This window comes from Rhea americana, unplaced genomic scaffold, assembly GCF_003343005.1.
Source record: "Rhea americana isolate MKP2758 unplaced genomic scaffold, rheAme1 scaffold_70, whole genome shotgun sequence".
Classification (NCBI taxonomy): Eukaryota; Metazoa; Chordata; class Aves; order Rheiformes; family Rheidae; genus Rhea; species Rhea americana.
The window spans coordinates 1438330-1452280 of NW_028186868.1; the positions used below are offsets into that span (position 1 = coordinate 1438330).

The following is a 13951-nucleotide window of genomic DNA, read 5'->3' on the forward strand; positions in this document are numbered from 1 at the left end:
AAAAGAAAAAGAACCAGGCAGGGGAAAATCAAGCGTATTTTTAAATTTAGAGTTTGCTCTAGAGTAGACCACCTAATCAAGGAAAAAAGATACAAGTTATTGCTTTGGGAAATGGAACAGATGGTAAAAACAAATGACTTGGTGCTCCTGGGTGCCTGCAACTATCTAGACACTACTCAGGACAAGTTTATAGTACAACTGTTTCTGAAATGTTTGACTTCATGGAAGATATTCATTGAAGATATTTTTTGGACTCAGAAAGGTATAAAGGGCAAATAATGGAGTTTTTATCCTAAATAAAAGAAAATAAAGGTTCTAGCCAGGAACTGATACATTTTGAAGGTTACAGAATTGGTTAATATCAATTATTGATTGGAGAGGTAAGATCTTGAACTAGGAAAAAATCTTATGGATTCTTTGTGTGCATGGAGAAAGAAGGAAATATTTCTAGAGCTTCTTCTCTGTCCCAGACTTCAGGMAGAAAAGCTGATCTCTTAATGTGATGCAGTCCTGGGAACTGGTTTGTCAGATCCACTGATATTTCAGCTAAACAATTTGCAGATCTTCAATAAATCTTTTCTATAGTTGTAGCTTCAGGAGCAGAGGCAGAAATTTAAAAAGGGTGGGGGGAAGAGGGGTGAAAAATAAGAATGAAGCAAAAAATGGTTCTTACTCTCTAGCAAGGTCTCTTTTTAAAAAAATAATAATATAAAAATGTTACCAGCAATGATTTTTTTAGGATGAATCTCTCTGCTTTTGATGGACTAAACACTGACATTAATAATAGAATACTATCTATCAGTAGCATACTATYGTCTTCATGAATGGATCAAGTATTAATAAACTTCAAATACCTTCTGATGTGCACTTCATTAGAAAGTTTAATACCACCCAATATTATTGGTGATACTTTTTCACCTGCCGTTGCATCTTTCTTTCGTGGTGTTTCTGAATACAAATTGTATTTACAAATTAGAAATCTAATACAAATTCTGAATACAAATATCTCTTCCTGCCCCCCTCCCTTCTTTTGTACTTTCCATTATCTAGGGRGAGGGTTCCCAGGCTCTGCTTTTTCAGTGACCAGATTTGACCATTTGATTTTACTATTAAATTTGTCTACTGAACAACAGCAACTCTGAATTCTGTAGTTGTATACCTTGTATTCATTATTCCTCTCCTTTCCACTTATTGCACTTATCTTAAGTGGTTAAAAATCCATACTGTGGGAAAGAAATTAGTACTTTAGTGAATGACAGTCAGGTTCACAAGTAGCATTTCAGGCTTCTTACAGAGTATGAGACATTTTCAGTCGAAGAATTAGAAGTACACAGTTGTAATAATTTAGTTCCTGTCTCATCATGTATGTTGTTCTGCATTCTAATATAGGTCACATAAATAGCCCAAAAGTGTAATGTTTCATACTAGTCATCAAAATGAGATTTTTTCAAGATGTGATTTACATTGTCTTGTGAAATTCTATGTTTGCCTGTCTCTTAAATATGATTGTCTTCAGACATTTTGAATATTTAAATATATATGTAGATGAATATGGTGAACAACGAAGTGCTGCTAGGTTCAAGCATGGATAGCAGAGAAAAGGTGAATTTGGCAGCTGGGCTGGGAGATAGCTCAGGCAATCAGTAAGTGTTAAATCACTTATGGTAATGAATTAGTTTTCATATTAGTGCTAATATTTCTTTTTACAAAAAAAGCTTCTCTATGTTTTCAATTTTAAATAAAACTAGACTTGTGCTATGCTATTTGAAAATACTTAAGAGGAATAATCAATTCAAAGGTTGATTTGTGGCTTCTTATACTTCTTAAATTTTCCCTGAACCAAAGTAGTCTCAAAATTCTTATGTCTAGCTTAAACTTCTTGAATAAACTCTAGAAATGAACTTGTGTGAAATCTATATCTGCGAATAGAAGAAGCCTCGGCCAAAGTCTGGGGGTTAATCAAATACAGCCTAGTACAAAAAGTAGTATGTTATTTCCTCAAGTCAAAACTACTAATACTTGAACTGTGGAGGGACTGGACTAGCTGTTTAGAATCTGGTTATATTTTTTTCCATTATGAACACTTCTATAATAAACAGATTTGCATTAATTCTTGGTTAAYATTCATCGATATGCTGCTTATCTTAGTACTGGGTTAATATGCTTTCATCCTAATAAATGACATTGGAAGTAGCTCTTAAATTACAAAAATGATTTCACTTTAAAGAAAAGATTTTCTTTTAGCATATTTCTTTAAAACAGAAAATGGGTCAAAACTGTGTGAAAGTACGTGCATTTTATGAAATACAAGGTTAAACTGTTTATTCCATATTTTTAAGACTACAAAATCAGATACTTAGTATTTCATCTTTGTCTTGATGCTGAAGAATATCAGACATAGCAGGTATTTTTAGACTTTCCGTACRTATGCAGAATGTGGGCATGGGAATTTATGCCTGCATCCCCAATGCTACTGAAAGCAAATATAATTAAAACTTGTATATTTATAGCCCTCTTAAACTATGTTCTATAGGCATTCTATGATGACTACCTTGGTTACCCTTCATGATTCTTGTGATGGAAGACTAAAGGTYTTTTCATCATTTAAAAAAAAAAATCTTCAAATTGAGTGTCTGCTTCTTTGCTATTAAAATAATTGCTTTAATAGCAAATAATTATTTTAATAGCGGAACAGCAGCCTTTCTTAACTTGAGGGAATTATCTAATTTAATGAGGAAGAATAGAAAATACCCATCTAACAAAATGTTGTAAAAATGCCGTGGAAGTGATCTCTAAACAATTAACCTAAGAGTTATGTTCTGAGGAGAAAGTAGAGCATGCCACAAAGTGCTTTTTAATATATTTCACTGATAGAGTATATTATGTAAATAAGTAACAATATCTTGCTTGTTGTGCCTAGAGTACAAAAGGGCTGTTTTTTATTGTTGTTTTTTATTAGAGTAGCTGTCTGTTTTGCCCTTCAGAAGGTTTTTTATCACTGGAACAGAATGGAGAATGTCTGATTATCCAGACTCTTTTTTTGAATTACATGAGAGAAATTTGAAGTTTGAGAATTATCATTATAAAATTACAAGGGGGAGATACTGTATCTGCTGCAAGACCTAAAGTGTAACTCAGCATTTTCATAACCAAGTGGCCATCCATTAAAAAGATTTTGTGAAAAAGCATATTTTAATTATTGTTCTGTCACTGTACAAGAATCATTAACTTAAAATGTTACAATGTTCCTAATACCTGCTTGTATGTAAATACMTTTTCTCACTTTCAGAGTAATTTCAGGTGGCCTTAGAGTGTATATATGCTGCTCTTTGCATGTTCTGTTGCTTTTTGAATGGTTCTGAAGCTTGATACCAAGCATCAGCTTAAAATTACCACTGATTGTAATAAACTGCCTGAGGTACGCCTCATRTATTGTATGTTTAGGGCAAGAAAAAACCCACCATTTTGGGGAAGATGCTTTTGATCACATACGGTTTATAAAATATCTTAACTTAAAAAACTTAGTGTTACGTTTTGATAACTTGTACTTTTCTGTTTGTAATGCCTCTAAAAATTACTGGTTTTTCTTTTCGGTATTGTTCTTTCACTTGTCTAATTAACGTTATGTTATTATGTTTCTAGCTCAGCAAAAATAGTGTAGTTGTGCTTTAACTGATTTGTCTGTGAACTTCTGTCAGACTATATACAGCTGTAGGAGTAGTGTTTACATTTCCATGCCAGTAGCAAGAAAAAGGTGCAACAGTTTTTTTTATACTGCTTAATACTTGAAAATTGGAAAAGATTTTGTGCAAATTCACATGCAGTAGTATGTTTGTATTCTGACAGGTGAGTTCCTTAGGAAAARGGGCTACTTGTTTTCACAAACAGTTGCAAGATCCCTGTTTCTTGGTTGTTGCTGCTGTTATGCTGTTAACTTTATCATTAATACAGCTTTAATGTTACGTGGCAATGGTTCAGAATACCCCTCCTGCAGTTCTTGRCAATTAATTCTTTTTTTCCCCCTCAGTGTAGTTCCAGCTTCCAGTATTATATCCTTATTTTCTATTTACTTCTACATGATTAATGCTTTCCAGTTCTAAGCCAAGTGAGGCAACAGTGAAGGGAAGCAGTGAGTGTTACAGCCAATTCTTGAAATTCAAAGGCTGGATTGTCACACCTGAAATTCAGCATAAGACTTAATTGTGAACACCAGCTTTTCTCTCTTATGGCTGAATAAATGAGTTTGTATCTCTCTTTGCTTTTGCTTCAGAGTTTGTTGGAGCGTGCTTGTTTCCAGCTGTCCTGTGCCCAGAATCAAATTTGTAATAAACTTGCATTTGCCATGAAGCCTGGCACGTGTAAAGCAAGTCATAAGGAATATGACATCTGCTTAGCTTCTGAGGAGGGAGATTAACCTTACTTAGCTTTAGCAGTCTAAACATTAAAAAGTAGACATATCCAGCTAGTGGTTTTTCYGTTGGAACTGACCCCTACAGGTGTGCCTGCTTCTTTCTGTTGACTGCGGGTGATGTCAAGATGATTAACTTAGGCTCAGTGGCTAGTTTAGCTAACTGAAAATGAAATGAGATGACTCCWATGCTGAATGAGTTAAGTATTGTGTGATAAGATAGGGTAGTTCATAAGAAGATGGTGTTTGATTTCAGATTATTATTCATGGTTTTTATAGTCTGTGTTTTGAGGCTTATCCCATTTTCAAGTCATTTGTAGCAGGTTAACATGAGGAAGCATATTACTGTCTAGACTAACAAATTAACTTAGTTGCAGGGGACTGAGAAGACCTGGAAATTGGTAATAAGGAAAAATAATACAGGTGGTATGGTAAGGGAGAGTTACTGCTTGTTTTTCCATTAATTTGAAATTCTTTTAATGGGAAAAATAGTAATGGTAGTTCTACTACTTCTGTCTTGAAAGACTGGAGTACTAAAAGATTTTATAGAGAATCTTGAAGTATGTTGTTGACATTCATTTAGAAGACTCTGAAAGGTATGTTTAAGCTGTAATCATAATCCTAGATTACTTTTATCAGAAGACTGGATCAGACAAACTAAAGGTAGACTTAAGTTCTTCATGAATCTCACCCAGAACTCCTGTGGCAGGGAGCTGTTGTAATAGCTGTGTAACAGCTGGAAGCTTTTTCCTGACTGTTTCTCTCATGGGTGGGTTAAACTAAACAAATTACTCTGATCTTGACTTGAAATCTGTCTTAAACAAGAGAATCTCAAACTATGGGACTAAATGATGCTATTTTAAAATATTTGTATATTAATTATGAATGGATTTTTTTAGTTTGCTATCTTAMCGTATCAATTTAAATCATGCCATTGCCTTAATTGCTAATAATGTGAGTTAGCACATCTAAACAGTTAAACAACATAGCATAAAATTTACCTTACTGTCTTATAACTATTAATCAAAAGAGATGACATTTTTTTCTCTCTGATTTGAATATGCCTGGGGGGGGGAAAAAAAACTATCAATACATTTGTAATGCCCACCTTGAAATACAAAGTATTTACTTGGCTTGTGAGGCAAGAATACCTGCTACATTAGAGGAATTTGACTGTATTGTGTATTTTGTGAAACTTCCTCCATATGCATACTGTATATTAACCCCTTGATAGGTTGTGTTCAAGCGTTTTTGTCCCTCTGAGTGTATCTTACGAGTGTATATTCCACTTTGCAGTTCTGTTCATTTGAATTAATACGGACTATAGTGGAAAACATCAAGTTTTAAAATAAAGATGTGAATTTTAAGGTAGAAATTAACGCAGATCACTTGGACAGTTGCAACTTCTTCTGTTAGTTGAAATCAACTTTAAAAACTATCAACTTTTTATTTTACCTTACTGCATGTTATGATAGTGATGTAATTTGTGATGCTTTCTATTTTTCACCATATAGGCTGACCTTACAGTGCAAGAAAAGGAGAAATACCTTAATGTGTCTCGCTGGTTCAACCACATTCAACACTATCCAGGTGTCCGACAACATCTGTCTAATGTCATCTTTATCAAGAATAGATTATATACTAATGCTCATTAAGGAAAACTATGTCATTATGAAATTATGATTGGGAACTTAGATGTTATATCGTCCAAAACCACTAACTTGCAAGTACTAGTTTGTGATCTTCTGTATGCGWTACAGAACTTGCTTCAAATAAAATTGCATTGAATAGCTGTTGTTTGTCAAGAATTTGAACTAGTAGAATTATATCATGTATCTAATTAAATTCAACAATGATGGAAAGATGGAAACCGAGCAGCAGTTTTTAATTCACTATTTTTTATAAATGTTCTCTTAGTTAATAAGATTCAACTGTAATGACAGTCTTTGATGTAGGAAAGAGCTATTTCTTCCTTCAATATTCACTTCTTTTACTATTTATTGACTTCTTACATCTGTCCTTCATTGTTTTCATTTTATTTTCCATGGATGTTTACACTAGTTTTATAAAAGTTAAGAGCTATATTGTGTGCCAAGGATGTGAAAAAGGGAACATGCAAATGTTACAAAGTATTTATGTGACCTAATAAATTATTTTAAAACTCTAGTCTTAATTGGCTGTGTTACTTCTGAGTTTTTCTTTCAGTATAAAAATTCAGTTTAAAGTGTAGTTAATTTGCTACCTCATTTTATGATATATGGACTTTTATTTTGACACTAAAAGCACTTTCTTTTGAATGAGCTAACAATAGAGTTGTTCAAAATTCTGCATATATCTGGCATCATGTGATAGTTCCACACAAATGGAAATGCAAGTTTCAGGATCTTCTGGGGAAAAGAATACTTCCCTTAAGGTAATAATGAACTAGTCTGCCAAGTTCATTTTCAATTTTTAGAAGTTCCTTTCAAAAATAAGGACAAAATATTATTTATCAAAATCTTGTCAGTGTTTTCATTTTTAATAATTTTTTTTATTTTTTTTTTTAATTTCAAAATGCTGACATAAAGGCCTAAGATGAGTCTCTGAATTAGGTAACTACATTCTGCACAAAGTTAGTTTCTTTTAACATACTGAAACAAATACAAAAAAGCTTAGCTAGTTTAACTGAAACTTATATATTGGTTTCTGTGACAGTGTTTCTGCAGCCCTTGTGTTCAGTGACTGTAGAAGCGCATGCTTTTGTCTTAATTTGGTGCTGCTTGAAAACCATCCCACTGAGTGAAGTAGACACAGAGATATTGTGGATAGCTGTTTATGTACATTCCTTCCTGTATTTTGAATGAAACAGGGGTTTAAGGAGAAAGTAGGTTAGGTAGTTAGGAAATGAGATGAGGTAATTAAACTGTATCYTAACACATACTAAGAGGATGAAGAAAATGGTGCACACAACCTTAATTTGAACAATTCCAGACTTTCACAGATGTGCTTTATATTTATTTATATAAATATATTTTTTTAAATCTTTTAGTGGACTKTCTTAAAAGTGATAGTGTACCTGAATGTCTTATTTTGTTTAAAAATCTTGTTTGGTTTTAAAAAGTTCTCGTTGTTTTCCAGACTTAATTCTCAGCTTCTACAGTTTCAGTTTTTGTTATAGTTTCTGTTTAGTTGCTTTTGTTCCTTACCGTTCAGAAGCAGGCCATRCATGCTTAATTATGAACTTCTCCTTGATGTCTTGATCTGTTCAAGAGCTGTACGACGGACTTGGACTTCAGTGCAAACATTTACCATATAAAAAAAGTACAGTTTTTAGCTACAGTTATTAGAAAATTGATACTCAAAATTCTTACATTTCACTGCCTGTGTGCTTCAGTTTACTGTCATTACTTGCACTTTTAATTCCTAGTTGATTCAAACAATCATTACTTAGTATGTATAAGTGAGTTCTGGAGTTATTTGGGGGATTTTGTTTTTTGTTTCTGGTTGGGAGCAAATGGTAATGAGATCTTAAAAAAAAATGGTGAGAGTTCTTGTACAAGTCATTTTCTGTTTCTTAAGAGAGAGTGAGTCAGAATCATCAGTGCCTTAGGTTAGGGTTTGGAGAAGATTTCACATTAATCTTATCTTTGGGAGCTTTTTATTGTTGGAGTTTATATATATATATATATATATATATATGTATACATACTCCAATCACAAATAAGCAAATAAAAATAGTCAAAGTTTTGTAACAGGTACTTGTGAGCCTTCATTCATAGAAACCAGGACATCTTTTAAAAAGTTGACTAACTGTAGTGTGCTCCACTGTATTTTGTATCTAAGAACACTGAAAAAGAACCATAGCTAAAATATTGCACAAAAGTCTAAAAAAATCTTTTTAGACTTTTTTTTTTAGGTGATGCTAAGGAGTATGGTCTGTTGTCCYAGCCAGATGCTGTTTACAAGTATCTGTGGATTTGTTAGGATTGCTATATGCCATGGCTACAGTATCCCTTAGCCAGGTTTTTCTTTGATGTGGAAYGTAAGCGTTGCTTGATGCTGAATTTGAGAGAGAGAGAAGAAGAAAAAAAAAAGTGTTTCAGGTAACTGCAAGATTACATGTTTGAAATTGAATTAGTATAATTTAATTCTTTATACAATCTGAAAATTTTCTCGACAGTCAACGCTAACCTGAACATTCCAATTTTTCTACCTGAGTGGAGAAATTAAAGAGAGGGATAGAGGATCAAGTCCAAAGAAGGATGAATTGAGATTCTGTCTTTAGAGCGAAGACTTGGAAAACTAGGTATTCATTATACCTCTCCCCTCCCCTGTTATGCTTTTGGAACACTAAGAACACTAAGGACAGCTAAATGTGCAGCTTTTGAAAAATCTTGACTAAAAACATAGATAAACCTACTTGAGCTTGCAKGAGTTCTAAAGATTAAACTACACATTATTTATAGGTACCTAGTGTACTAAAGCTCTCTGAAGCTGATGATGATCTGTATAAAAAGTGTGAGTGGGTAAATGTTCTGCTGTTTTTAAAATTGCTACTCCTTGACTTTCTGTAATAGTTTATTATGCTTTCATTAAACATTAGTAAAAGTGACTTTCCTGTCTTCCAACCTACTTAAAATTTTTGTTGCTGCAGGGCGCAGTAAATAGCGTGATGTTGTTTTACTTTTGCTTCACAATTTGATGATGATGGTGACCACAGTGATGTGTGGAATTTATTTCCACAGCATTTCATGAACAGTCGCACTCTCATTTGTTAATGTATCTCATCAGTGCAGTATTATTATTTTGCATAATTGTTCTATCTAATTTATTCAAGGGGCCTGACGTGTTATGGTCTTTTAACTGTGTGCCTCTAGCACTTGGGGCTGTTGCCATATGGTGAGATAGTACTGCATGACAACCTTTCARCAGCTGAAGAATTCAACAGCAGAATAAATATGATTATTTTAACTATTCAGTGAAATCTTACACTTACCACTTTGACTTGTCTTTTTCACCTYATTTCCAAGATGACTACTGCTTGCATAAAAGCCAGGTTGAAACAGATAGATGTTCAAGTATTGCATTGGATATATTAGAAATGTGCTGAAGGTTTGTAATGCTTTTTTGTTTGTTTTTTGCATGTCTAACTTCATTTTTGGGTGAGTTGTCAGAATTTAGTTTGACTTGGATAGTCTTTAGGGACACTTCTTGCATAGAGATTTACAATTAGGTGACAGTGATTTATAGAAGAATCGAGATTTAATATGGAAGCATTAGAGAAGAGACTGAGTAGGAATTAGAAACTTGAGAAGGAAATCTGTGCTATACTTACCAAAATAAAATATTTTGCATTTTAGACCAAGGTACTAAGAAAACCTGACCATTCAGATGGAACTAAAATGCAGGCTTAGCATAATCAAAACTGTAAAGAAATTGTTGATATTAACTGAAATGTGTAATACCCTTTTTTTGTGAAATTCCTCTTGTCATCAATTATTTATGTACCAGGTAAGTATTCTAGTTTCCTACACAGAAACCAGAATATGTATGTTTGACTTCTGCTAACAATTAAAGCAGCCTAATCAAGCAAGTTATGTTAGTTACCTTTTTTCACCCTCCATTCTTAGCAAATACTTGCTTCCAAGAGGTGTCCACCTAGTAAATTGCCAGAGGCTCTTTGGGTAGATCGCATAACATCTGGAAGATTAAGAATCCTAGTTAGCATCTTAGCTGTTAGCCTGTAAAAGGTGATGTTTTCATATCATTTTAATTTTTTCTTGTTTTCCTTCTGTATGGCCTATCCCACTCTTTTCAGAATATTTCCAAACAGAAGTAGCCCTTCTTCCAGGAAAGAGTTTCTTACTATTTGATACTTTGCAAGAACATAGGCCTATAAATGGGGAACATCTTTGTAAAGGTAGATCTTAAGTTTTCCAGTAAATATCACRGCTTATTGGAGTATCTTGATACAATGTGTCTTCAACCTTTGTGTGTGCACCCACACCCCCCCACACACACATAGGGGGTGGGGGGGAAGAGAAGCTAGTTTATTTTAGATTATAATTATACCGAATGAAAGTCATGATCTAGCAACTGGGAGTTATCCAGACTGTTCAGTATGAGTGTGGATCCAGAGTATAAGCAGGTAGTTGAGGCTCTAACTAAAGATTTAAAGTGGACATGTGTTTTCTACATTCAAAGACACTCTTGTGTACATTTATTATTTTCTGCAAAAATACAGTTTAGAAATGTTAACATGTTTTTGTCCCTAAACCAAAATACACTCAAGTAATATCACAGACAGCTGTGGAGCCTGGGCATCCTTACCCTCCTCTTGGTTATAAAGCAATAGATGGTCAAAAGCCTGTTCCTCCATGCTTTGACTTTGGAAAAGATTTGTGCAATTTACTTACAAAAGGGATTAGCTGAGAGATGAAAATAGAGTAATAAATACACCTGTAGAATTGTTATCAAGGAATCCAGTGCATGCTCTTCCGTTCAGAGGACTAGTTCACATTCTTTCTGATCTGCTAGCATCTTCTATCTCTACAGTTGAATTATGGTTGTTTGATACATGAATGGTGAAGCTGCAAATTGAGAGGTTATAGTGATTTTTCTCCAGGTAAATTTGTCTTGATGTGGCCATAAATTGGTTTTATGGATGTATGTGTATACAGAGCCTAGTAGCTAAATAAAAAAATGTTAATTTTTTTTTGCTGTAGTTGAAATTAGAAGGAGAARTCTGTAGGCCTATTTGATTTTCTTTCTTTCTAGTTTTCAATTTTATCACTTTCTTTAATCTTTGTGTTTCATGGTCTTTAACTTCAAAGTATAATTGCAATGATGCAGCTGTTTAATGGATTAATACATGTAATGTTTTCCTCCTAAGAGCAGTATTTCTTTCTTTGCATTTGTAATTAAATCATGCTGCTGCTGTCCCTAACCATAATGCCAATGTTTTGTATTCTCTGTACCCATGAGCATGTGCTTATACACTCAGTAATCTTAATTTTGTTCTCAGTTCATTGAAACTGAATTTTTCTCCTCGCATTCTTGTGCTTAAGTTGAATGCTACTGCAAAAGAAATGTGAGGGGAGTTGCCATCATATGTCTTTGCTGCACTAAGCTYTTTGATTCACACTGGATCTTTGTATCCCACTGCTGCATGTCTTGAATATTGGRTTTATCATACTTTAGACCCCAGTTCTTGGGTGACATATAAAGATAACATAGATTAGGGGGAGAATTTGATTTTGTAGTAACGGTTACTTGTTGCTGCTCTGTGTACGTTCCTGCAGGCGTTGCCTTTATTTTCTGTGCTGGTAGTGACTACAAAATTTCCAGTTCCTACAGAACAGAGCCAATCTCATCCTACACTGTGCAGGCAGGAGGGAGGTTAGTAATTTTTCATTGTTGTTGCATCTTAAGGATTCCCCTCCCACATTACCTTGGCTCCTTCAGGAAGATTTTCATCTATTAAACTTTCCTTTCTCTGTTGGAGGAACTAAATCTCTTTCAGCATTTCCAGGCTGGTGATCTAATTTGACAGCTCGTCTGCGATGTCTATTCCACTTCAAAGAGGCAGGTAGCCTAGGGCTAGCCAGCTGTATTGTGGATTCCGCAGATTTGGCTTGCTGTTCCTGCTGGGTGTCATCTGTCTTCTTAGTCTTGCGGTGGATAATTTTTGTCCTCCCTAGCATCATCTGCCTGAGCAGTTTCTGCCTGGCAGGCCTGTCTGTCCAGGTTGAGCATCAAATACAGTAGCCATACAGCTAATCTGACAAGGCACTACTCCAAACAGCACTGCCCCAGGCCTGCTTTGACCAGGATCAGCATCGCGGCCCACAAACTTCCAACTATCATGACTGTAGTTTCAGTCTTCCATCACAGATGCAGCCCATGGACTTATTCTGTTCATGCAAAGTATGTCCCCCGCCTCTCTCTTTTATGGGCTGTCACTCCAATTGCTTGCATCTCAGCAGAAGTCTGCCTCAACAGGTTTGGGTTTCCCTGCCTGTTGCCAGCATTTGACTTGGACACCGCCACTTGGATGAAACAATCCTTTAGTGGATTATCATTGCTAGACAGCCTGTGGGAAAAATGACAGGATTGGGCACATTAATCTGAAGATTTTGCAATTCRGAATGCTGCTAACACTAATAGTAAATGGCACAGTGATCCCTAAAAGAGAAAGCGGGTTCCATTGCAAGGCAAAAGTGACATAATTTGTTTAGTATATCTTCCAAAAAAATACATGATGACTACATATGTTGATTTTCATGCTCCAAGCCATAGATATTTCCATATTTTTACAACTTGATGACTACTTTCTACAAACTGACAGGTTAGGGGTTCTGCAACTATTGTCTTTTTATAGTCATCACCTCTTTAAGTCCTCCTTAATTTTTTAAATATGTTTTGAGAATAAGCTTGACAGGGCAGTGAGAATAAGCAAGGCTAAAAAAAAAAAGGCATAAATGCATCAAATAAAGCATGTTCTTTTTTWAAAAAAATATGTATTTATACAAAGAGGAGAGATGGTTTCAGGACAGGAGTTCTGGAAACTAATGCACTTATCTGTCACAGTATTTGCCCTTGTTTCAGTCCTGGAATTCAGAATCTGACACTGCTCATGATGTAAAAAGTCTTTCCTAGAAACGCAGTATTTATAAATCCCTGAACTACAGGATTTCCTCCCTAGCAAATAAAAAGATAGCTGGAGCATATGGCTTAGAGGTGAAGTAACTTRTCTGAGAGAGAGAGACTAATGCTTGGAAAGGCATGTAGAGTGGGGAAGGAAAAAAATTAGCATTTGAACAATTCTATCACTAATAAGCATCAAGCCAACTGGAATATGCTATATGTAGTAGGAGCACTAACTTGATTTATTGGTGATTGTCCAGTACTTAACTCTGGATGCAAATGGAAAATATAAATACCAATGTATAAGCTGCAGGTGATGGTTGTTTCGGGGGGAAAAGGGAACAGAAATTTTTAATGATTTTTATCCCTGCTAGTTGTTGTTTGTTTAACATGCAATAYTTACAGACTATGCAACAGTGAGAGTGGAATCCAATTATTTTAGATGATACATTTATGCTGAATTTAATAATAACTGTAGTGGAAGTATTCAACACTCCCCAATGTAAGTATCATATTGTTACTTAAACAGGTTTCAACCATGCTATGAGTAATTTTTGGAGCGAAGATTTTAACAAACTTAGTTCACTTATTTTGGAGACCGACTTTAGAGAATTACATGTATTGTMAACTTAAAAATATTAATTTCAGTGAGCAGCTCTTATGCTTCTGATTTTTGTGCTCCATCACACAATTTAATGACAGGGTCATTTTATGTCTATTTTAATAGCTTAACACTATGAAAAAAAAAATCTTTTTTCCCTCTTTCTGGCTGTGGCTGCTACTTATAAGAACTACATAAGGTAGAATGTGGGCTGAACCATTTTCAAAAAAAAAAAAAATACTACTCATGTTTTCTACTAATAAAATACAGAGACCTAAACAAGAGTTGAGTTATTCCAGTATGTACTTTATATAAAG

General features: G+C 34.5%; 1 protein-coding gene across 2 annotated transcripts in view; it reads left to right on the plus strand.

Annotated features, from left to right (window-relative positions):
* The window catches only part of EEF1E1 (eukaryotic translation elongation factor 1 epsilon 1), a 17336-nt gene extending 10755 nt beyond the window's left edge, over positions 1-6581 (plus strand). For both annotated transcript variants that reach the window (XM_085321649.1, XM_085321650.1), the window contains exon 4: positions 5923-6581. In XM_085321649.1, coding sequence (XP_085177775.1) covers positions 5923-6063 — 141 coding nt within the window. In that variant the 3' untranslated portion in view covers positions 6064-6581. The remainder of the gene's footprint in view (positions 1-5922) is intronic.
* Positions 6582-13951: the final 7370 nt, after the last annotated feature.